At 43.6% G+C, this 25,036-nt stretch overlaps 1 protein-coding gene across 4 annotated transcripts; it reads left to right on the plus strand.

The window, feature by feature from the left end:
- The first annotated feature begins 1,106 nt into the window (after positions 1-1,106).
- On the plus strand, positions 1,107-22,544 carry MEAF6 (MYST/Esa1 associated factor 6). Of its 4 annotated transcripts, XR_004440938.1 has the most exons (9): positions 1,107-1,498; positions 2,623-2,738; positions 6,546-6,633; positions 6,764-6,809; positions 14,327-14,519; positions 18,698-18,727; positions 18,833-18,890; positions 19,514-19,547; positions 21,603-22,544. XR_004440938.1 is itself a non-coding variant. In XM_033227075.1 (8 exons), exons 1-8 carry the CDS (start codon positions 1,409-1,411, stop codon positions 21,609-21,611), a joined length of 606 nt encoding a protein of 201 aa, XP_033082966.1. In that variant the 5' UTR covers positions 1,107-1,408; the 3' UTR covers positions 21,612-22,544. The 4 variants fall into 4 exon arrangements, 2 of the variants coding, with proteins under 2 accessions (XP_033082966.1, XP_033082967.1); XR_004440939.1 differs by lacking the exon at positions 18,698-18,727; XM_033227075.1 differs by lacking the exon at positions 18,833-18,890.
- The last annotated feature ends 2,492 nt before the right edge of the window (positions 22,545-25,036 follow it).

The raw sequence follows: 25,036 nt of genomic DNA on the forward strand, positions 1-25,036 counted from the left end.
GGAAGTCTGCACAATAAGGAAGAAAAAGAAAAAGAAGTCAGCTTAGAAAGAAAAAAAAAAAACTCCCTATTTGCAGATGAAATTATTATCTATGTAAAAAATTCCAAGGAATCTATACAAAACCCCCCTAAAATTAGTAAGGAAGTTCAGCAAGATGGCAGGTTACAAGATCCGCACACGAAACCAGTTATTCAGAATGCAGCACAGAGGGACAAAAAGATGGAAAATATAGACGGTAGGTTAAAAATAAAGGTTTCTTATGTTCGAGTTTCAGAAGGAGAGAGAATATAAGACAGGCATCTGAAGAAAAATGACTGCGGTTTCCCAAAACTGGTGGAAGATACCAACCCACAGATTATAGAAATCCAAAGACTTCCAAGCAAGAAACAAAACAAAAAGAAAAAATATCTCACTTAGACTTATGATAGTGAAATTGCAGAACAGTGAAAGATGGAGAGCTGAGGAGGGAGAAATCAACAGGGGCCAAGTGAAAACAACGTTTACACCTTGGACTTAACGATAAAAGCGAATTCGTACTTGCACAGTCATTGGCACCTGCCAAACCCCTTACACACATTAGCTGATTTACTCCTCACAGCAACTGTATTAAGTAGATTCTATTACTGCTTTCATTTTACAGATGAGGGAGTTGAGATTTGGTTATTTACCCAAAGGGGCACACTTTATCGATGTAGCGATAGGATTTTGAACAAGGTAGTTCTCTCTCCAGTTTTGTGCCCTTAACCACTACACATACTTGTTTCTCCAAAGGGCAATGGGAAAATGGGAAGCCACTGAAAGGCTTTAAACAGGGGAGTGATAACATTTGTTTCTGGAAGATCCCGGCACCACTGTGGATAGTGGATTTAATGGGGCTAAAGGTGGAAATAAAGCAGCTGTTGGAATAATGTAGCCCCAAACAGGGAGGGCCTGAATGAACTAGGAAGGTGGCAAAAGGCGCAGGCACAAGCAAATGGATTCGCGAGCTCTTCCGGAGTAGAATCCACAGGGCTTGACCTGGGATCGCGTTTTACTCTGGGTGCAGAGTGAGGAAAACCGGGTTTCTGACGCAGGCAATTCGGTGGATAGTGAAAGTCATTCACTGAAGTGGACTGAGGCGGGACGCACAGGAGACTCGGAGGCCTGAGGACGAGCTAGGCTTTGGACACGGTCGATTTGTGGCGTCTGTAAAGCCGGCGGCCAGCCGAGGGGCAGGAAACGGCATAAAGGGCAGAGCATCTCTGGAGCTCTCCGAGAAGGATCTTCCAGAGTCCCGGCCCCAGCGCAGCCCTGCGCGGCGCTGCACGCGCCTCCGGAAGCCGCGCGCGCAGGCGCAGTGTGGGGGCGCCCCCTGGCGGCGCTGGGACCGCCCCCAACCTCGCGCCGCCGCCGCCCGCCTCAGCCCAACATGGCGATGCACAACAAGGCGGCGCCGCCGCAGATCCCGGACACCCGGCGGGAGCTGGCGGAGCTCGTGAAGCGGAAGCAGGAGCTGGCGGTGAGGGGCTAGGACCGGGGTTGCCCGGCATGGGGCTCCGCGCCCGCCCCGCCTCCAGGCCCCAAGCCCGGCCGCGCCAGGCCGTTCGTTACTCCGGGGGCGCGGCGCGGCGGGCTGGGTGCTCGGCGGCCTGAGGCCGGGTGCGCATTCTGCGGCCCGCCGGCGGTTCAGCTTCCCGGCTCTGGGAATCTGGAGCTAGGAGGGAGCTGGGAGCGCGGGAGGGGGAGGGGCAGCGGCAGCCGCAGGAGTGGGCGTGGAGGGAGGACGGTGCCGGGGCTCGGGACTCGGGGAGAGGGCGCTAGGAAGGGCGAGCGTCCATGAGCCGCGGGGGTGGGCGAGGCGGGCGAGTCCGTGATCTTTGCAGGGTGGGGGTGGGGAAGGAGGCTAGTATGGGAGGGGGACCGAGTCACCCCGTCTGGACTTTGGAGGATGGTGGGGAGCGTGTTCTTTTTGGTACTAGGAGTAGATCCGTTGAATGGAGGCTTTTGATAGACAGGGTTGTGATGTGTTTGGGAATGTCTAGAAGGTGACAGGCGAGGGAGAAGAACACATTCTGGAGAATTCGGAATTGTGACAGACACCCAAGGCCCAATGCACCCTGGTGGCTAAGCTCTTCCTGCCCCCGCGTCTCGGCTTGGGCACCCGGGAGGCCCCTCTCACCTGAAGCTGCCCTTCCAGGTTTCCATAGCAACTGGCAACCCGGTGCCGGCGGCCTCTCTGAGCCTGCGGGGAGGGGAGCGAGTTGACGCTGAAAGACTGCTCACCCTTACCTCTCCTGGTAGCGATACCTTTTGTGCGTGGGAGTGGACATCGCCCACGTTCTGCGTTAGCCTGGGTTCTTGACTCCTGGTTTCCTTGAATCCTCTAAAGTATATGCAAAATTTCACGTGTGTGTGTATTTTTCTGGGGACATGCTTTATACATTCAGGGGTCCATCACACCCAAGGGTCTAGACTGTCTTAGTCCTAAACGGCTGTTTCTCCCCATATCATCCATCTCTCCACAGGGTGATTTACTGTGGACAAGCTTGCGTTTACAAATCTAATATCAGGATTTCATTTTGGTCAGACTTAAGTGTTTGCATTTAAAAGGCATTATTCATGTCCTTGTTTTTCATCTCTCAGGAAACACTGGCAAACTTGGAGCGACAGATCTATGCTTTTGAGGGAAGCTACCTGGAAGACACTCAGATGTATGGCAATATTATTCGTGGCTGGGATCGGTATCTGACCAACCAAAAGTGAGTGTCGAAAGCCTGTAGTGTTCCTATTGTGTGTGTTTGTAGGACTGTATGCTCTTAGTAGCAAGTTTGCTAGAGGCAATAATAAGGTGGTGGTGTGGTCTGGACTTGAACTCTTGGACTCTGGCTGAGGCACTGCCTCACTGAATAATCTTAGACAAAGCTCACATCTGTAAAATAGCAAAAGTTGGGCCTATGGCACAGGGTTGTGTGAGGCTTAAATACAGCATATGACAATATCTTTATACAACATCACTCTATTAAATTTTTTACACATTTTAATCAGTCATGAGTTCTACCCTCACAGTATTTTTCTTTTCTTTTTTTCTTTTTCCTCCTGAGTAGCTGGGATTACAGGCGCATGCCACCATGCCTGGCTAATTTTTTTATTTTTAGTAGAGACGAGATTTCTCCATGTTGGCCCAGCTGGTCTTGAACTCCTGACCTCAGGTGATCTGCTGCCTTGGCCTCCCAAAGTGCTGGGATTATAGGTGTGAGCCACCATGCCTGGCCACTTTTCTTTTTCCTAAGAGACAGGGTCTCATGCTGTTGTCCAAGCTGGAGTGCAGTTAGCACCATCTTGTTCACTGCAGCCTCTAACTCCCGGGCTGAAATGATCCTCCCACCTCAGCCTCCCAATTAGCTGGGACTATGGGCACACAATACTGCACCTGACTAATTAAAAACATTTTTTTTTTTTGTAGAAGTGGAGTCTCACTTTGTTGCCCAGGCAGGCCTGAAACTCCTGGTTTCAAGCAATCCTCCTGCCTCAGGTTCTCAAAGTGTTGGAATTAAAGGCGTGAGCCACCACGCCCAACTGACCCTCACAATTTTTGCCATACCTGTGTGCCAGCTGTACCACTGCTTGCTTAGTAATATTTTAAACAAATTTCTAAACTTTTGGATTATCTTCAAGTTATAGAAAAATGATGTGTTGTGACATTTGCTTTCTCTTACTCTCTATAATATATATTAATATAAGCACACACCTATATTTACATTTCACATTTTTAAATTGTGAAATAATTATAGATTCATAGGGAGTTGGCAGAATGATCTCTTGTACTCTTCATCTGGTTTTCCCCAATAGGTGTGTTTTATGTAACTCTAATACAGTATCAAAGCCAGGAAATGGACATTGGTACAATGTGTATCTGTAGTTCTGTGTCACTATCTTGTGTGTAGATTCATGTGACCACAATCAAGTTACTTCATGAACTATTCCATTACTACAAAGATCTTCCTCATGCCACTCCTTTGTAGTTATATCTCCCTATCCCCCTACCTTTTTTTCCTACTTAGTGGTTTGAAAGTTAGATGCAGATATACTGACACTTTGCACCTAAATGTGTCAGTAATTACCTCCTGAGTATAAGGACATTTCTCCTACCTAACCAGTTATTATACCTAGAAAATCAATACTACATTAATAGTATATAATACAGTCTTTATTAAAATTTCCTCAATTGTCCCCAAAAATTCTTTGCTGATTTGTTTTGATCCAGGATTCAGTAAGCATTCATGCATGGCATTTGCTGTTATGTCTTAAGATTGAAGAGAGTCACCCTTTTCGTGGTGGTTGTGGTGATATTCATGACATTGCCTTGTAGAATATCGCAGTTTCCTGAGATTTTTTGAGGGCAAAACTCATGACTAATTAAAAGGATCCTGAAAGATCCTTTAAACATTTTTGCAAAAATGTTACATAGGCAATTGGTGTATCTTTTGTTATCTATCTCTCGTTTATCAGGAGGCACGTAATGTCACATTGACTTATTATTTGGTGCTGTTAAGTTTGACCATATGATTTATCTGCTATAAAAGTTCATTTTTTCCCATTGTGATTAACAAGTAATTTTGGATGTTATGCTTTGAGACGTTATGAAAATACTGCTCCCTCTAAATTTGTATTCAGTATTTTGTTTAGTATACACCGTTGATTCTTACCTGAATCCATTAGTACACTGGAAGTTGTAAAATGGTGATTCTCTAATTTTATTATTCCCTTTATTACTGGCATTCTGAGAAAGAGTCTTCCTTTTTTGACTTCTCTTTCTTTCATTCTTCCACATTGGTCCCAACTGTGGTCAGAGGGAGCCTCCTCAAGCTGGCTTGTTTGCCGTTTCGACATGACCCTATTATTTTTGGAGCACTCCATTGCTTTCTGGCCTAAAAGATGTCCCATACTTACCTTGTGCATTTTTTGTCCCAGACCTGGTATCAGCCATTCCTCTAAGGAACCCTGGTTCTTTCTTTAAATTTGAGAATTAAGTTTATTTAAGAGACACTTCATATCACTAATCTGTTCTTGACTTTTTAAATAATAAGCATTAAAATAAATACATATTGGCCGGCACAGTGGCTCACACCTGTAATCCCAGCACTTTGGGAGGCCGAGGCGGGTGGATCACCTGAGGTTGGGAGTTCAAGACCAGCCTGACCAACATGGAGAAACTCTGTCTCTACTAAAAATACAAAATTAGCCAGGCGTGGTGGTGCATGCCTGTAATCCCAGCTACTCGGGAGGCTGAGGCAGGAGAGTCACTTGAACCCGGGAGGCGGAGGTTGCAGTGAGCCGAGCTTGCATCATTACAGTCCAGCCTGGGCAACAAGAGCGAAACTCCATCTCAAAAAAATATATAAATAAATAAATAAGGTAAAATAGATACATATTAAAATGAAAATGTGGCCAGGCACAGTGGCTCACACCTGTAATCCCAGCACTTTGGAAGACCAAGGTGGGTGTATCACTTGAGGTCTGGAGTTTGAGACCAGCCTGGCCAACATGGTGAAATCCTGTCTCTACTAAAAATACAAAAATTAGGCATGGTGGGGTACACCTGTAGTCCCAGCTACTTCAGAGGCTGAGGCAGGAGAATCACTTGAACCCAGAAGGTGGAGATTGCAGTGACCCAGGATCGCGCCACTGCACTCCAGTCTGGGAGACAGAGTGAGACGCTCTCAAAAAAAAAAAAAATGGCTAGGTGCGGTGGCTTACGCCTGTAATCCCAGCACTTTGGTAGGCTGAGGTGGGCAGATCATGAGGTCAGGAGTTCAAGACCAGCCTGGCCAACTTGGTGAAATTCTGTCTCTGCTAAAGATACAAAAGAAAAAATTAGCTGGAAGTGGTGGTGCGTGCCTGTAATCCCAGACTACTCTGGAGGCTGAGGCAGGAGAATTGCTTGAACCTGGGAGGCGGAGGTTGTCATGAGCCGAGATTGCCCATTGTACTGCAGCCTGGGTGACAGGGTGAGACTCCATCTCAAAAAAAAAAAAAAAAATAGACTGGGCGTGGTGGTTCATGCCTGTAATCCCAGCATTTTAGGAGGCTGATGTGGGTGAATCACCTGAGGTCAGGGGTTCGAGACCAGCCTGGCCAATGTGGCAAAACCCCGTTTCTACTGAAAATACAAAAACTTGCCAGGCATGGTGGCAGGCATCTGTAATCCTGGCTACTTGGGAGGCTGAGGCAGGAGAATCGCTTCAACCCGGGAGACAGAGGTTGCAATGAGCTGGGATTCTGCCATTGCATTCCAGTGTGGGTAACAGCGCAAGACTCCTTCTCAATAAATAAATAAATTAATTAATTAATTTAAAAAACATGTGAAGCAGCTAAATCTCATGTCCCACAGTGGGCCATGTACCATATATTGGAAAACATTGCTTTCTATGTTCAGCATAAAGGTCATTTGGGCCAATCTAAGTGATATGGAGGCTTTCTGTAGTGAACATGAGTCCTGGGGCATCCCCAGCTTGAGCCATAGACATAGCTTGGTGCTCATGATGAGTTTCTTCTGTGTGTTTTAGAAACTCCAATAGCAAAAATGATCGAAGGAACCGGAAGTTTAAGGAAGCTGAGAGGCTCTTCAGTAAATCCTCAGTTACCTCAGCAGCTGTAAGTAGTGGTGGTGGGGTAATCTTTCTTGGCCTGTTGTTGGGGAATGTGTTTTCTCTTTCCCTTCCTCTGGGAGTGCTCTTCTGAGGTCTGTGGTCACTTTTCTAGTAACTGGTGGCTTTTCTTTTAGGCAGTAAGTGCATTGGCAGGAGTTCAAGACCAGCTCATTGAAAAGAGTAAGTTTATGTTTTTATGTTTCTCATTAGTTTATTTTTAAGCTACCATCGCCCTTATATTTAATTCATCCAATTATGTATCTGAGAACTGCATTTCGTATGCTCTTCCCTCTTCCCCCTAGAAGTTTAAAAACTTTTAGGGTATCCTTAATCATGTTTTTCTCCACTCCCCCACCCAGACAAGGTCTCACTCTATAGCGCAAGCTGGAGTACAGTGGCATGATCATAGTTCACTGCAACCTCGAACTCCTAGGCTCAAGCAATCCTCCTGCCTTGGCTTCCCAAGTAGCTAGGACCACAGGCATCCGCCACCACACCTGGCTAATTTTTAAATTTTTTAAAGAGATAGGGTCTCACTATGTTGCCCAGGCTAGTCTATAATTCCTGGCATCAAATAATTCTCCCACTTCAGCCTCCCAAAATGGAGTACAGGCATGAGCCACCATGTGTGAGCAATCATATTTTTTCCGTTTGAGGAAGAAGTTACTCTTCTTGCCTCTTCTGTCGCATGAAGATTGGCTTTAGCATCTCAAAGGGGCAAAGATATATTTTCATTCCTGATAAATCTTATAAATTCCTAGGGAATTAAAGTTAAAACAATAACTTTTATGGAAAATTTCAAATATGTCTTATAAATCTCCATGTACCCAATTTAATAATTCTTAGAAAATGTTCATCTTGGCCTGGTGCAGTGGCTCACACCTGTAATCCCAGCAGTTTGGAATGGAGAGATGGGAGGATTGCTTGAGCCCACAAGTTCAAGACCAGCCTAGTCAACAAAGCAAGACTCTCTCTACAAAAAATTAAAAAACTAGCCAGGCTTGGTGGCATGTGCCTGTAGTCCCAGCTATTAGAGAGGCTGAGGTAAGAGGATTGCTTTAGCCCAGGAAGTTGAGGCTGCAGTGAGCCATGATCATGTCACTGCTCTAGCCTGGGTGACAAAGTGAGACCATGTCAAAAAATAAATTAATTAATTAAATAAATGCTCATCCCATAAATAGAATGTACCTGTACATTCTTAAATATAAAATGGAAAATAGTGCTATTTACTTTGTAAATGAATTATATCTTATTTTTTATACATAAACCATACAGTCTAATTTCCAGTGATGGGTTATAGATTTGTGCATTTATCTTTCTGAGTCAGACTCAGTGTAACTGTTCTGGATGTTCTGTCTCTGTATTTCATCACCTTGAAATATGACCTGTTCTCGGTATTACTGTGTACTTCTTTCAGAAGGTATATCTCGTTGTTGGATCTAGTTCTTTTTGCATTGGTGCAATAATATGAGGAAAAGGGATTTTAGTAGTTTGGGAATTAGAATTATTTAATTATTATCTCTATGTACAGATTTCTAAATTTGTTGCTATGCCCTTAACCTCTTTCCTGGCTTTACTCCTGTATTTCCTTTTTTTTTTTTTTTTTTGAAACAGAGTCTCGCTCTGTTGCCCAGGCTGGAGTGCAGTGGCACGAGTGGCATGATCTTGACTCACTGCAACCTCCGCTTCCTGGGGGCCTCCCAAAGTGCTGGGATTACAGGTGTGAGCCACTCTGCCTGGCCTGAATCCTGCATTTCCTTCTAGACATTTCCACTCATACTCACTCAAACATTTGATCTAAAACAGAATTGTTCTGTTTCCTTCAGAATTTGTCTTCACAGATTTTTTGTGATAATACTCTGTAGATGTCTTTGACTCCTTTCTGCCAGCCTTATCAATTATACCAAGTCCTTTTGATTTTTCTTTTCTTTTTTTTTTTTTTTTGAGACGGAGTCTCGCTCTGTCGCCCGGGCTGGAGTGCAGTGGCCGGTTCTCAGCTCACTGCAAGCTCCGTCTCCCGGGTTTACGCCATTCTCCTGCCTCAGCCTCCCGAGTAGCTGGGACTGCATTAGCTGGGACTACAGGCGCCCGCCACCTCGCCCGGCTAGTTTTTTTTTGTATTTTTTAGTAGAGACGGAGTTTCACCGTGTTAGCCAGGATGGTCTCGATCTCCTGACCTCGTGATCCGCCCGTCTCGGCCTCCCAAAGTGCTGGGATTACAGGCTTGAGCCACCGTGCCCAGCCGATTTTTCTTTTACTATGACTCTCCACTAAATCTTACTTCTTTTTAATTAATGCTACTCTAGAATGTAGAGCTATATTACATTTTTTGTAGAGGAACAAAACTGGTTAAGGGACACCCTGGACCTCACTCCTATGAGTTGAGATGGAGTGATATCTTAGTTTTCTTTTTTTTTTTTTTTTGGAGACAGAGTTTTGCTCTTGTCACCCACGCTGGAGTGCAATGATGTGATCTTGGCTCACTGCCTCCTCCACCTCCCAGGTTCAAGCAATTCTCCTGCCTCAGCCTCCCGAATAGCTGGGATTACAGGTGTGCATCACCATGCCCATCTAATTTTTGTATTATTAGTAGAGATGTGGTCTCACCATGTTGACCAGGCTGATCTTGAACTCCTGACCTCAGGTGATCCACCTGCCTTGGCCTCCCAAAGTGCTGGGATTACAGGCGTGAGCCACCAGGCCCGGCCCTGACTTAGTTTTCACAAGAGCCTATAATCCTGCCCTGGCTTAGCTGATCATTCAGTATATGGCTGTTTACCTGTCTGCCTGCAAGAATAGCTGCACTCAGGTACTTGTCAGGAAATACTCAAAAGTTACTGCTTTCAGAAGCTTGACTAAGACAAACACTTATGTACTAAAGATTTTTGGCTGAGCACAGTGGCTGGCTCATACCTTTGGGAAGCCGGTAGTCCCAGCTACTCAAGAGGCTGAGGGGGGAGGATTGCTTGAACCCAGGAGTTTGAGGCTGTAGTGAGCCATGACACTCCAGTCTGAGTGACAGACCAAGACCTTGTCAAAACAAAACAAAACAAAACAAAAACCTAAAAAAGCTGACGAGGTGGCTCACACTTACAATCCCAGCACTTTGGGAGGCCGAGGTGAGAGGATCTCTTGAGCTCAGGAGTTCAAGATCAAACTAGGGAACATAGTGTGACTCTATCTCTACCAAAAACAAAACAAAACAAAATTAGCTGGATGTGATGTTACACACCTGTAGTCTCAATGACTCGGGAAGCTGAGGGAGAAGGACCAGGAGGTCAAGGCTGCAGTGACTGTGCCACTGCACTGCACTCTAGCCTGGGTGACAGTAAGAACCTATCTCAATAAAAATTAAAAAAAAAAAGTCCAATTTATGTATTTTTTTTTGTTACATTTGCTTTTGTGGTCATATCTGAGAAACCATTGCCTAACCCAGTGGCATCTAAATTTTTTTTTTTTTTTTTTTGAGATGGAGTCTTGCTCAATCCCAGGCTGGAGTGCAATGGCGTGATCTCAGCTCACCACAACCTCCACCTCCTGGGTTCAAGCGATTCTCTTGCCTCAGCCTCTCGAATAACTGGGATGACAGGCATGTGCCACCATGCCCAGCTAATTTTTGTTCTCTCCTATTTTTAGGAGAGAAGAGGTTTCACTGTGTTGGCCAGGCTGGTCTTGAACTCCTGACCTCGTGATCCTCCCGCCTCGGCCTCCCAAGGTGCTAGGATTACAGGCGTAAGCCACTGCGCCCGTCCTGGCATCGGAGATTTTTAGTTTTAGCTCTTAATTGGTGTCTGTGATCCGTTTTGAGTTAATTTTTTTGTATGGTGTGAGATGGGGGTACAACTTTATTCTTTTGCATGTGAATATCTGGTTGTTCCAGCACCATTTGTTGAAAAGACTTTTGTCTCTTCATTGAATCGTCTTGTCATCCTTGTTGAAAATCATTTGACTGTAAATATAAGGGTTCATCCTGGGACTCTGAATTCTAGTCCCTTGATTTATATGTTTATGCCAGTACCACACAGTGTTGATTACTGCAGCTTTGTGTAGCATGTTGTTTTTTTAGTGTGAAATCAGTTTTCTTGAACATCAGAAGGGCAGAATTGGTCAGTATGCTTTTTGTATAATAGCTTCATAGCTCTAGGCAGGGATGTCCAGTCTTTTCGTTTCTCTGGGCCACATTGGAAGAATTGTCTAGGGCCACACATAAAATATACTAACGTTTACTATAGCTGATGAGCTAAAAACAAAAAATCACAAAATCTCATAATGTTTTAAGAAAGTTTACAAATTTGTGTTGGGCGACATTCAAAGCTGTCCTGGGCTGCATGTGGCCCATGGTCCTTGGTGGGACAAGCTTGCTCTAGAGTTTCCTTTTCTGTTGTTTTCCTAAAATGTGTTCAAAAATAGGGTTTCATGATTTCTGAGATTTGGCTATTTCTCTCTCCTGCTTTTCTGCAACTGTTTCCTTTACTTCTTGTACCCATATGCTACTCAATTTAAAATCTCTTCCTAGCAGATTATAATGTAAAGACCATAGGAAGAAGAAAACTGGGCCAGATGTGGTGGCTCACACCTATAATCCCAAAACTTTGGGAGCCTGAGGCGGGCAGATCACCTGAAGTCAGGAGTTTGAGACCAGCCTGGCCAACATGGCAAAACCTCGTCTTTGCTAAAAAGATAAAAATGAGCTGGGCATGGTGGTGGGTTCCTGTAATCCCAGCTACTCGGAAGGCTGAGGCAGGGGAACCATTTGAACTGGGAAGGTGGAGATGGCAGTGAGCTGAGATCGCGCCACTGCACTCCAGCCTGGGTGCAACACAGCGAGACTCTGTCTCAAAAAAAAGAAAACTGGTCCCTTGGTTCTGCTACCACATGACCTTTTTTGGCAAGTTTTAGAAATTGATAATGTGTGTGTATATATGTGTGTGTGTGTGTGTGTGTGTGTATATATATATATACACACACACACATTTTTTTTTTTTGTTTTTTGTTTTTTGAGACGGAGTCTTGCTTTTGTTGCCCAGGCTGGAGTGCAATGGCGCCATCTCGGCTCACTGCAACCTCCACCTCCCGGGTTCAAGTGATTCTCCTGTCTCAGCCTCCCGAGTAGCTGGGATTATAGGTGCCCACCACCACGCCTGGCTAATTTTTTGTATTTTTAGTAGAGGGGGGGTTTCACCATGTTGGCCAGGCTGGTTTTGAACTCCTGACCTCAGGTGATCCAGCTGCCTCGGTCTTCCAGAGTGCTGGGATTACAGACATGAGCCACTGTGCTCGGCCAGGTAATGTATATATTTAGGATCCTTCAACAGTTGAGTAAAGTGAAAGTCTTCCCTCACTCATCCTCACCTATTAAGAGTTTAAAGAAATTCCTTTCAGGAAAAACAAGTATATATATATAAATGAAATACAAATATAACTGTATTAGTCTGTTTTCACACTGCTCTAAAGAAATAGCTGAGACTGAGTAATTTATAAAGGAAAGATGTTTAATTGACCCACAGTTCTACATGGCTGGGGAGGCCTCAGGAAACTTACCATCATGGTGGAAGGTAAAGGGGAAGCAAGCACCTTCTTCACAAGGCAGTAGGAGAGAGAATGCACATGAAGGAGGAGCTTCTAAACATTTTTAAAATCATCAGTTCTTGTGAGAACTCCCTCACATATCACAGAAATAGCATGGGGAAAACCAACCCATGATCCAGTCACCTCCCACCAGGTCTCTCCCTCAACATGTGGGGATTAGAATTTAAGATGAGATTTAGGTGGGGACACAGAGCCAAACCATACCGATAACTATATTCTTTTTTTTTTTTTTTTTTTTTGAGATGGAGTCTTGCTCTGTTGCCCAGAGCAACATTGCAGTGGCACAATCTCGGCTCATGCAATCTCCACTTCCCGGGTTCAAGCAATTCTCCCTGCCTCAGAGTCCTGAATAGCTGGGACTACAGGTGCCTGCCACAACACCTGGTTAATTTTTGTGTTAGTAGAGATGGGGTTTTGCTATGCTGACCAGGCTGGTCTTGAGCTCCTGACCTCAGGTGATCCATCCACCTTGGCCTCCCAAAGTGCTGGGATTACAGGCATGAGCCACTGCATGCAGCATTTTTATTTTTATTTTTTTAAGAGACAGAGTCTTGCTCTGTTGCCCAGGCTAGAGTGCATTGCAGTGGTAAGATTGTAGCTCACTGCAGGCTCAAACTCATGGGCACCTCAGCCTCCTGAATAGCTGAGACTACAGATATGTGCCACCATTTCTGGCTAATTTTTAATTTTTGTTTTTATAGAGATGAGGGTCTGGCTGTGTTGTCCAAGCTGGTCTTGAACACTTGGCCTCAAGCCATCCTCCTGCTTCAGCCTCCCAGGGCACTGGGATTACAGGCATGAGATACTGTGCCTGATCTATAAATATATATATATTTATACAAGTTGTTATTGAGCTTGCTTTTATTTATTTAATATAATCTATAGTGATGTTTTAAAATTGAGAACATGTGTCAGCTGAATATTACTGCATTTTAAAAATATTCTTGGCAGAGTGCGTGGCTCATGCCTGTAATCTCAGCAGTTTGGGAGGTTGAAGCAGGAGGATTGCTTGAGCCCAGGAGTTCGAGACCAGCCTGGGCAACATAGTGAGACCCCATCTTAAAACAAATAAAATTCTCCAAGTGTGGTGGCATGTGCCGGTAGTTCCAGCTACTGGGGAGGCTGAAATGGGAGGATAATTTGAACCCAGCAGTTTGAGGCCGCCATGAGCTGTGATCACACCAGTTCATACCAGTGCACTCTGGCCTGGGTGACAGAGTGAGACCTTGTCTCAAAATACAATAAAATAAAATAAAGCTTACCAGGGCTGGGTGTAGTGGCTCATGCCTGTAATCTCAGCACTTTGGAAGGTGGATCTCTTGAGCCCAGGAGTGCAAGACCAGCCTGGGCAACATGATGAAAACCCATCTCTGCAAAAAATATAAAAATTAGCTGGGCTTATGCTTATGGGCACCTGCAGTCCCAGCTACGTGGGAGGCTGAGGTGTAAAGATCACCTGAGCCCAGGAAGTAAAGGCTACTGTGAATGGAGATTCTGCCACTGCACTGCAGCCTAGGTGACAGAGTGAGACCCTATCTCAAAAAAAAAAAAAAAAAAAAAAAAGACTTATCAGGTTCAAGTTCAACAGAGCTTAAAGGTTAAACAAACAAAAACAAAATGGAAAACTGAGAGTAATTCAGGAATGGGCTGTCTTCTGTCTCTTTGGCCTTTTTTTTTTTTTTTTTTTTTTTGATAAAAAGGATGCCCATATGGTTTGGGGAAGAAACCAGGGCCAGCTATAGGCACTTTTTCCAAGATCATCCCTCACTCCCCTGGAGTCCTTCTGATGCTTTATGTATAATTATTAATCCCATTAATGTATTCTGTGGTTAAATAACCTTTATGCAGTGAGGTTATCCTGGCTCTATGTTCCTGTCTCCCAACTGCCCTTAGAGCTGTTGTCTCTGGTTACATTGTTTCAGATTACATGCTTTTTCAGGACCTCTGGTAACTTTGATCCTTTGTGTGTATCTTCTCTGTCAACATTTATCTTCTCTGTCAATTAGAGGATGGGGAATGGTTTTTTCCTATTAGTGTTCATGTTGATGGACAGATTGCCTGAGGAGTACTGATGATGCATTTGGAAACTTGTGTTTTATTTCCTCCAGGGGAGCCAGGAAGTGGGACAGAAAGTGACACTTCTCCAGACTTCCACAATCAGGAAAACGAGCCCAGCCAGGAGGACCCTGAGGATCTGGATGGATCTGTGCAGGGAGTGAAACCTCAGAAGGCTGCTTCCTCTACTTCCTCAGGGAGTCACCACAGCAGCCATAAAAAGCGAAAGAATAAAAACCGGCACAGGTCAGTGGCAGGAATCCCACCCCCCGCAGCTCCCATGACCATTGCTGTGAAGGGAATTGCCTAGAATAAAAACTCTTTAGGATTGTTGCAGACACTTTCTGTTGCTGATGGCAAGAAAGTCCTTAGGTCCGAGTGAATGGGCTAATTTGCTCAAAGGGAGGAATTGGTGGGCATTAGAGTAATGCTCAAGGAAGACTCCTGGGCATCCTTCTCACTGTTTCTAGTGTAGAATAGTTTTATTCCATAAAAACCTTGTTTCATGTGGTGAATATGGAATAATTTTAGAAGAGAAAAAGACGTAAAAATGGAATCTGTGTAATAGTATTTGAAAAATGCCACTAGTACTTTTTGGGAAGCTGTAAAGTGGGCTAAAGTCTTCTGCTGGTAATCCTGATCTTTGCCTACTCTTGTTTCTTTGTGGATGAAGAGAACTGACTTGACATGCCTTTTTTTCTCTTTAAATACAAGTTTTTTTTTTTTTTTTATTGTGATTTTTCTGTTTCTGTATTTCTCAGCAATATGCTGACTTCAGATGCTGGAGGAACAGTATAAAGCCTGTAAAATATGAGAGTGTCTTCATAGGTAACGTGTAACTTTGGTGCACCATGTTTTTTTTGCAGTATGTAATGAGATAGGAATGAACGTCAGTGGACAGAGAGGCCAGGTATCACCCAGAGAGGGTTTCAGCTTTCACTCTGCCTGGGGTTTGTATGATAATGCTGGGGTTTGTTAACTCAGATAATTGGAAATTATGCAGCTTGACCTAAAGAGTATAACGTACAGTTTCTCGAGTAAGGAGTTTTGCTGGCCTCAAGCCTTCCGGGAGTAATGGAGACCCTATACATACCTGTTTCCATGCCTCCTAGAAGTTTCAAAGCCAGGGCAAGATTCCTCAGTCTAGAAACTGTACCTTTGTTCTACTTCTCCTGGAAGACTGCATGCTGAGCAGGTGAAAGGGGGCAATGCAAGGAATGGGTGGCATTCCCTGTCCTCTAGTTTGCTTCTGGATTTGGTTTACAAATCTGTAGTGTATTCCTTCATGCACCCAAGGTATTAAACTTGTTAGTTTCATGGATATGACAGTGCCTGGGGATAACGTAGAATTAACTCTACCTGATTTGAACCTCTTGGTTGGCATCAGCTGGTTCTTCAATTATTTTAAGAGTTTTTCTTGTTGATGGTAATGGTGTTTTCTAGACTGCAGAAATAGTATTTCCTTCAAATAATGACCGAGGACTGCTGCTTAACATTTTTCTGCAAACCAGAAGTCACCATCCTAATTGCATAACTGTAGTAAGAAATAGCAAAAATTGCATATCTATTTCTTATATATTTTTGAAAGGCTATAGGTTATTTGACCAACTGTAATAAGACTCGTGCTAGCTTATCACGAATAACAGAGAAATACATTCTTAAAAATTGTTTTTAATTGTCAAGTTAATTAAATGTCATGCTCTGTATTGCTTTTATTAAATTTACTCCAGTGTCATTTATTGTTATTTTTATTTTTTTTGAGACGGAGTCTTGCTCAGTCACCCAGGCTGGAGTGCAGTGACGTGATCTCAGCTCACTGCAACCTCCGCTTCCTGGGTTCAAACGATTCTCCTGCCTCAGCTTCCTGAATAGTTGGGAATACAGGTGTGCACCACTGTGCCCAGCTAATTTTTGTATTTTTAGTAGAGACACATTTCACTGTGTTGGCGTGAACTCCTGGCCTCGGGTGATCCACCTGCCGTGGCCTCCCAAAGTGCTAGGATTACAGGCGTGAGCCACTGTGCCTGGCCCAGTGTCATTTCAAAGTAGTGATTATTTTCTTATTTCATAGTGTCTAGAGCAGGGAGGAAACTCTTCGAAAGTTTCTGGTACTTTTTTCCATTACTGATTAATAGACTCTCTAGATAGCTGTTTATTTCAGGTAGTTCTTCCTTCATTTCCATTAATGACATTATTAGCGGATGACTGATTAAAAGGAGTTAAAGAGGTGCTGAACTTCGCTTTCTTCTTGCAGGTTTCTAGCACATTTCCATAGGAGTAATACTTCTTCCTATCCTAGGAGGTATCTCCTTCCAGAAAAATAGTGGTAGTTGTAAAGATCTTTGATATTAGTTACTGCTTCGCAAATAGTGTTTTCTGTTTGGAAAGCAGAATCCTGCTTTTTATTGCTGTCCTTTTGTTCCCCCTGATTTAATATCTGGCTGATCTCCCTTGGCCATAGGCACTCATCTGCCCCAAGAAAGGAGAGTGAAGCTGATTTGCTTCCTTTCTAGGGAAGCAAAATTTAGTGTGCCTGAATGGCACATGAGTGGTCAGTTAAGGCTCTCGGACTCCTGCCATCTTTAGTCAGGAATTGTGTCTGCTCCAAGTCCCTTACCATGGCTGACTGATATTTCAGTAGGGCTGGCAGATTGGGGTGGGGACAGAGCATGGTGTCTATGTACATTGTTAAGTTTGTACCCAGTATAGTACATGTTTCTCCTCCAGTGTGCCATACCCCATATAGTGAGATGAGTCAATAATAAATTATTTCAGTAAATGTTTCAGTACTTACTGTGTGCCAGACACTATTTAGTGGTGAGCAAAGCAAAGTGGAAATAAATATGGCACTTAAGAAAAAGGAAATAACTTTTGAATTTGCCCTCTTACAGGAATATGAAATTCTTTTTTTCTTGAAACAAGGTCTTGCTGTATTGCCCAGGATGGAGTGTAAAGTGAAACTATTTTGTGAGAGATATTGACATTAAGCTTTCTTCCAGCTTTACTCTTGTAAACATTGTCTAGGAGGAGAAGGTAGCCATTTGCATATTGTTTTAGGACCTAAATGTAGCCATTTGCATATTGTGTTAGTCTGGAAGGTGTTGGAGCCAGCGAAGCAGCAGGTGTCATGCTCCAGGTTAATGTTTGCTTTGGAGGCCTGCCCATACCATGGCCCGCTAGCGATGATGGCACAAAATGGTCTCCTCCTCTGCACTGCTCCCTCCAGATCCCTGAGACTCAGGTGCTTGTGGATGGCAGCTTTCCCTTGTTTTAACAGGGGTGCTGCAGGCTGGGTGCATTGGCTCAGGCCGGTAATCCCAGCACTTTGGGGGGCCGAGGCAGATGGATCACCTGAGGTCAGGAGTTCAAGACCAGCTTGGCCAACATGACGAAACCCTGTCTCTACTAAAAATACAACAATTAGCTGGACTTGATGGCAGGCGCCTATAATCCCAGCTACTAGAGAGGCTGAGGCAGCAGAATCACTTGAACCCAGAAGGCGGAGGTTACAGTGAATCAAGATTGCGCCCTTGCACTCCAGCCTGGGTGACAAGAGCAAAACTCTGTCTAAAAAAAAGGGGGTGCTGCAGACTTTTGTGTTTCTCGATTGTAGCCCTGATGTAGATAGTTAATTGCTATCACCTACTTAGGTGGCAGAGCAATACTGTTCTTCATTTTCTGGAACAAGGTTCTACCACTCAAGTTTATTCATTCAACTTTGGGCTTGTAGGATGAACGCTGTAGAAAAGGAGCATAGTGTTCCCTGAACATGTTTAGAACATAGAACTTGAGGGAGGCTGAGGCAGGAGAATGGCGTGAACCCGGGAGGCGGAGCTTGCAGTGAGCCGAGATTGCGTCACTGCACTCCAGCCTGGGTGACAGAGCAAGACTCCATCTCAAAAAACAATGACAACAACAACAAAAACAAACAAACCATATAACTTGAGTAAAAAGTTGTAAAATGTTTTCCTTTTTCAAAGTTTAGACTCTGTTGTAGTTTTTTATTTTAGTGAAAGTATATTATGCTGAGTTGTTAGTACTGTCTTCAAAGTGCCTTTCGTTATATAACTAAACCTTTCTTTCTCTGTTTCTCTAATGCCCTAATTATATTTTTCAATACAATTAAATATTTTAAAAGTTCTAACTCCGAATTTGGCAGCTAATAAAAGGGCTCCAGGTGTCTGTAGTTTTCTAATGAAATAACTTTTTCTTTCATAGTCTAGTCTTCTGATATGAAATCCATTGAAGGAAGGGAATCTCCTGACCACAAAATCTTTGGTGCTTTGATGTTTGAAACTTTGTTGCTTAAGATTCTTAAAGCTGATTTTGTTTCTACAATTCTTGCTAGGGTGGCTAATCGACTAATTTGTTCAATTAGTATATTAATTTCTATTGCTTTCTTCCTTTCAAATGCTGCCCCTCAGCCCGTCTGGCATGTTTGATTATGACTTTGAGTAAGTTTGATTTGAATTAGTATTTGTGCTGTGTTGTTTAGTGTGTAGACACCAGTATGCCTTTTTGAGACCTTTCTAACCCATAGTTTATCTGTTTAATTGTAGGTATGTATATTAGGTTAGGCTGGGAAGTTTTTTTTAAAAACAGAAAAACGTGATGGAGGTAACATTTTATTTAATAACTTAAGCAAAATTAAGTAAACTTCACTTTTATGCATTTTAATTTCTTTTAAAATAGATAACCTTTAACTCATATTTAAATTGATTTTCTGGCTTTGCTTCATAAGGAGAATAATAGCTTAAGATCTTGATATTTTGCTTTGGAAATATTTAAAAATTGAAATTCATTTAATTTATTTTGCATTTCATGTCCAGAAATACAAATTCCTAGTCTCTTTCCTGTTGTTAATCACCATGTGTCTCAGTAATTTTCAGTGATGTAGTTACAGAACTAACACATTAACATAGAGCATGCCCTCTTAATTCAACCTCTTTAACATGTAGTTCTGGAATTGTTTTAAAATTATATGGCTTTTGTAGCTGCTGTATACATTTCTTTTTAGAGTCATCTAAGTTTGCCTTAGGGCAAAAATGTGTGCTCATAATTTTTAATACTTGCTTGATAATATCTGGGTAAACAACTAAATGTGACATAGTCTAATGAAGAATGTGGATTTTTCATAACCAAATAGTCTTTGTTATAGCTTATGCCCTATGCAGTAGCTGATTGTGGGACCCATTTCCTATAAATTAAAATGGAAATATCTTTTATCTTTTCTGTCACAGGATTGATCTGAAGTTAAACAAAAAGCCACGAGCTGTAAGTATCAGCCAGACCACTTCAGAGAGGCTGGCAATTTTGTAGATGATTAGAAAAATGTATTTGTCTTCAGAGATGGAGTGTTCCCAACCTGGAGTCATAACTCTTGATTTAAAGTCTGGGATATCCATCTGGATATACTTCAACTTTTAGGTGTTACTTTTTTTTTTTGAGAGACAGTTTCTTGCTCTGTCACCTAGACTAGAGTGCAGTATCATCACCATCAAAGCTCACTGTGACCTTGACCTCCTGTGCTTGGCCTCCTGAGTAGCTGGGAGTACAGGTCCATGCCACCTCGCCTGGCTAATTTTTGTACGTTTTGTAGATACGGGGTTTCGCCATGATGCCCAGTCTGGAACTCCTGGACTTAAGCAATCCTCCTACCCCAGCCTCCCAAAGTGTTGGGATTACAGGTGTGAGCCAGCGTGCCTGGCCCGTGGTTTTGTATTTTAAGGAGAGAAAGAGGTCACGTACTTTTTTTTTTTTTTTTTTTGAGACAGAGTCTCGCTCTGTCGCTCAGACTGGAGTGCAGTGGTGCAATCTTGGCTCACTGCAATCTCTGCCTACCAGGTTCAAGTGATTCTCCCGCTTCAGCCTCCTGAGTAGCTGGGATTACAGGTGTATGCCACCATGCCCAGCTAATTTTTGTATTTCAGTAGAGATGAGGTTTCACCATGTTGGCCATGCTGGTCTCGAACTCCTGACCTCGTGATCCGCCCACCTCAGCCTCCTGAAGTGCTGGGATTACATGTGTGAGCCACCGCACCTGGCCGGTCACATACATTTTTAATGATGAAAAATTCCCTTTAATTAAATAATAAATTGTTAATACTAGCTCTTTTTTTTTTTTTTGGACTGGTGAGTTCAGATGCTCTAATAAGAGCAGAATTGATGTTTCAATCCCTTTATGGACTCAGAAGGCAGACCATTTTCAGATGTGAAGTATTGTACATTGTATTTGGAGTACAATCTTTTTTTTTAGTGTGTGTGTGTGTGTGTGTGTGTGTGTGTGTGTGTGTGAGTGAGACAGGGTCTGGCTCTGTCGCCCAAGCCAGAGTGCAATGGTGCGATCTCGGCTCACTGCATCCTCTGCCTCCCAGGCTCAAGCCATCCTCCCACCTCAGACTCCCAGGTAGCTGGGACCACAGGCATGAGCCACCACACCTGGCTGATTTTTATATTTTTTGTAGAGACATGGTCTTAATTTGTTACCTAGGCTGGTCTTGAGCTCCTGACCTCAAGTGATCTGCCCACCTGGCCCTCACTAAGTCATGCTGGGATTACAGGCCTGAGCCACCACACCTGGCCTGAAATATAATCTTTTTTTTTTTTTTGGAGACAGAGTTTCACTCTTGTTGTCCAGTCTGTAGTGCAATGGCATGATCTTTCTTGGCTCACTGCAACTGCCGCCTTCCAGATTCAAGCGATTCTCCTGCCTCAGCCTCCTAAGGCAGGAATTACAGGCGCCCACCACCACGTCCCGCCAATATTTTGTGTTTTTTTTTTTTTTTTTTTGAGACGGAGTCTGGCTCTGTCGCCCAGGCTGGAGTGCAGTGGCCGGATCTCAGCTCACTGCAAGCTCCGCCTCCCGGGTTTACACCATTCTCCTGCCTCCACCTCCCAAGTAGCTGGGACTACAGGTGCCCGCCTCGTCACCCGGCTAGTTTTTTGTATTCTTTAGTAGAGACGGGGTTTCACCGTATTAGCCAGGGTGGTCTCGATCTCCTGACCTTGTGATCCGCCCGTCTCGGCCTCCCAAAGTGCTGGGATTACAGGCTTGAGCCACCGCGCCCGGCCTTATTTTGTGTTTTTAGTAGAGACGGAGTTTCACTATGCTGGCCAGGCTGGTCTCGAACTCCTGACCTCGTGATCCGCCCACCTCGGCCTCCCAAAGTGCTGAGATGACAGGTGTGAGCTACCACGCCCAGCCTGAAATAGAATCTTCAGCTATGGAGCAATCCCCTGGCAGAGTTGTTAATGAGATATTTTTTTCCCTTGGGGTCAAACAACTATTCTGCTGAGAGTAAGTTGGGACTTTTGTTTTTCTCTGTTTAGGACTATTAGAAGACACGTTAGTGCAGAAGCTTCCAGGCTGTAGAGCCCTGCTTCCCTTCTCTGACCTCACAAAGATAAACATCGTTCACCTGAGTTCGTGGCCATCCACCTCTGCTCTCCCAGACCCAGTGCCTGTGACTTTGAGTAGTTTGTTCTAAATGTGGTGACAAACAAGTCATTTCTGTAAGATATTGGATCTTACTTTATGTCATTTTTAGTAACAGAACTGCAGGAAGATCAAGACAATGTTATAATCCCAGCAAGTTGCTAACTGTGCGTTTCTCCCTTCTTAGAATGAATGTCTCCCCCCAAACTGGCTGGCACCAGCTTCATCTGTGATACCCATCAAGAAATGTTCTCTGGTTTTGTTTTATGCTGAAAGTAGAACACAAGTCACATTTCAGATGGAGGCTGTAAATATCTGGCATTTTCTTATATTGTTTTATGTGTTCTTGTTTTTCTCTTGTTGTTTTTATCTTATTTTCTTTGGGGTTTTTTTGTAATGCCTTTGTACAGCTCATACCTTCCTGCTGACATATCTGATCATCTTTTTCATGCAGTTGCTGATATTCATAACTGAAAATAATCTGGTTTATCATAAGTGAAATGGGAAACTTGGCTCTGTTTTTTTGCAAGGAGAGGTAAAGAGGGTTTATTTAGTAATTACCTATCTTAAATCTTTCTGAGTTGGTAGCAGATTCATGTTCAAGGAGCAGGAAAAATGGAAAAACATAAGTTTAAATCAATTCTTTTTAAATAGCTATTTTTATTCTTTTGTATAAATAAAATTTCACAGGCTTCAAATTCTCATGCTTTACTTTTAAACCCAAGATTGTTTTTTCACTTATTTTATTTATTCATATCATGCCTTATGGAAATTTCTTTTTCTGTATTTTCTGTCTTTGCTGGTATTCACCTGATTAAATATTGCTCTAAAAATCACCATGGCATATGGAAAGTCTCAAAATTATACCAAAAGTGATAACTTATGTCATTCTTAAGTGGAGTGAAAGGATAGCAGCAGTGAGAGCCAGTGTTGCCTAGCAGGTCTCCCTTTCTTGGAGGGCTTGATGGGCCGAGGAATTTGCTAGTAATTGTTACCTGCCTCTAGTGCTGTGGTGAATTTGAGACAGGGTCTGGCTGCACATTGGAATCACCTGAGAAGCTTTAAAATACTCATGCCTGGACCCCACTCCTAGAGACTAGGGTACAGCCTAGTTATTGGGAATTTCTTTAAAAGAGTTCCTGGGATTCTGATGAGAATCTGGGTTGAGAACCACTACATTAGAAGACTGAATGGTTTGATTTAAGTCCTATGTTAAGAATTGGTCTGAGGGATAAGATTTGGGGTCTAACCTTTCCTTTGACTCTAGTTAGTCATAGTCCTTGACTTATGCCTATACCTTTGTAAGAAACAGTATTGTGATAATATTAGTAGGACCGAATATGGATGGCGTCTACTGTAAAACAAGTCTATCTTGTCAGATGTGCAAAAGCTTTTACTCTTGTTCTCAAATACACTTTTGTGTGTGTGTGTGTGTGTGTGTGTGTGTATTTTTAAACTCTGGCTATTTAGATGTCTTTGGCTGTGTCTTTGGTAGCAGAACTCCAATGTCAGGATTTTTAAGGAAATAGTTTCTTATATTTAGATTATTCCTTAAAAAAAAATCCTAGAAGCATTCTGTATTTTTTGTCTGTTGATCTCCTTTGCTGGAAGGGAGGAGTGGGATGCCTGCAGTTTCCTTCCTTTTGAGGAAAGCACACAGCAGATCTTAAAATATTTTTGACTCTTACAGGTTGAGATTGCTAGAGATGGAATAGTACTGCTCTATTGCGCCACTGCACTCCAGCAGCCTGGGTGACAGAGCGAGACTCCGTCTCAAAAAAAAAGAATAGTACTGCTCTTAAAAAGATTATTGGCCGGGTGCGGTGGCTCAAGCCTGTAATCCCAGCACTTTGGGAGGCCGAGACGGGCGGATCACGAGGTCAGGAGATCGAGACCATCCTGGCTAACACAGTGAAACCCCGTCTCTAATAAAAAATACAAAAAAAACTAGCCGGGCGAGGTGGTGGGCGCCTGTAGTCCCAGCTACTGGGGAGGCTGAGACAGGAGAATGGCGGGAACCCGGGAGGCGGAGCTTGCAGTGAGCTGAGATCCGGCCACTGCACTCCAGCCTGGGCAACAGAGCAAGACTCCGTCTCAAAAAAAAAAAAAGATTATTTACGTATTTATGAAACTGCAGTGCGATGCCTACAGTTTCCTTCCCTCTGAGGAAAGCACACAGCAGACCTTAAAATATTTTTGACTCTCATAGTTTGACATTGTTAGAGATAGAATAGTACTGCTCTTAAAAAGATTATTTATGTATTTTATTCATTCATTTATTTATTTATTGACAGGATCTTGCTCTGTTTCCCAGGCTGGAGTGCAGTGGCCTGATCAAAGTTCACTGCAGCCTCGAACTTCTGGGCTCAAGCCATGTTCCTGCTTCAGCCTCCCTAGTACCTGGGACTACAGGTGCATGCCACCATGCCCAGCTAATTTAAAACATTTTTATTTTGCAATGATGGGTTCTTGCTATGTTGCCCAGGCTGGTCTCAGACTTCTGGCCTCAAGCAGTCCTCCTGCCTTGGCCTCCCAAAGTGCTGGGATTATAGGCATCAAGCGATTCTCCTGCCTCAGCCTTCCCAGTAGCTGGGACTACAGGCACGTGCCACCATGCCCATCTAAGTTTTGTAGTTTTAGTAGAGACAGGGTTTTGCCATGGTGGGCAGGCTGGTCTTGAACTCCTGACCTCAGGTGATCCACCCACCTCAGCCTCCCAAAGTGCTGGGATTACAGGCGTGAACCATGGCACCTGACAATATAGAATATTCTTGACATCTTGACCTGTGCAGTAAATAAGGTAATTAAAATGAATGACAAATAGTCTAAGCTTGCAAGTTAAAGGCCTAAGCTTGAAACACTCTGTGACTTAGTTTTTGCATTTATTCTGTCTTCTGTGCCCCCCCGAGCCTTACTCCAAATTAATGAGGCATTATTTTATTTATTTATTTTTTTGAGACGGAGTCTCGCTCTGTCATCCAGGCTAGAGTGCAGTGGCACGATCTTGGCTCACTGCAACCTCCGCCTCCCGGGTTCAAGCGATGCTTCTGCCTCAACCTCTCGAGTAGCAGGGACTACAGGCACACGCTACCATGCCCAGCTAATTTTTGTATTTGTAATAGAGACGGGGTTTCACCATATTGGCCAGGCTGGTCTCGAACTCCTGAGCTCGTAATCCACCTGCCTCGGCCTCCGAAAGTGCTGGGATTACAGGCATGAGCCACCGCACCCAGCCTAATGAGGCATTATTGCTTAAAAAATACACATCAAGGCCAGGCGCAGTGGCTCAAGCCTGTAATCCCAGCACTTTGGGAGGCCGAGACGGGCG

The sequence above is a fragment of the Trachypithecus francoisi genome, unplaced genomic scaffold, assembly GCF_009764315.1.
Source record: "Trachypithecus francoisi isolate TF-2019V2 unplaced genomic scaffold, Tfra_2.0 Lachesis_group12, whole genome shotgun sequence".
Classification (NCBI taxonomy): Eukaryota; Metazoa; Chordata; class Mammalia; order Primates; family Cercopithecidae; genus Trachypithecus; species Trachypithecus francoisi.

What these genes read in the sequence shown, in the direction of transcription:
- MEAF6 (XM_033227075.1), top strand. Translation starts at nt 1,409, where the DNA reads ATGGCGATGCACAACAAGGCGGCGCCGCCGCAGATCCCGGACACCCGG. An exon ending in AGCGGAAGCAGGAGCTGGCG is followed by an intron (nt 1,499 to 2,622) that starts GTGAGGGGCTAG and finishes TTCATCTCTCAG; the next exon opens with GAAACACTGGCAAACTTGGA. An exon ending in AAGAATAAAAACCGGCACAG is followed by an intron (nt 14,520 to 18,697) that starts GTCAGTGGCAGG and finishes GCTGCCCCTCAG; the next exon opens with CCCGTCTGGCATGTTTGATT.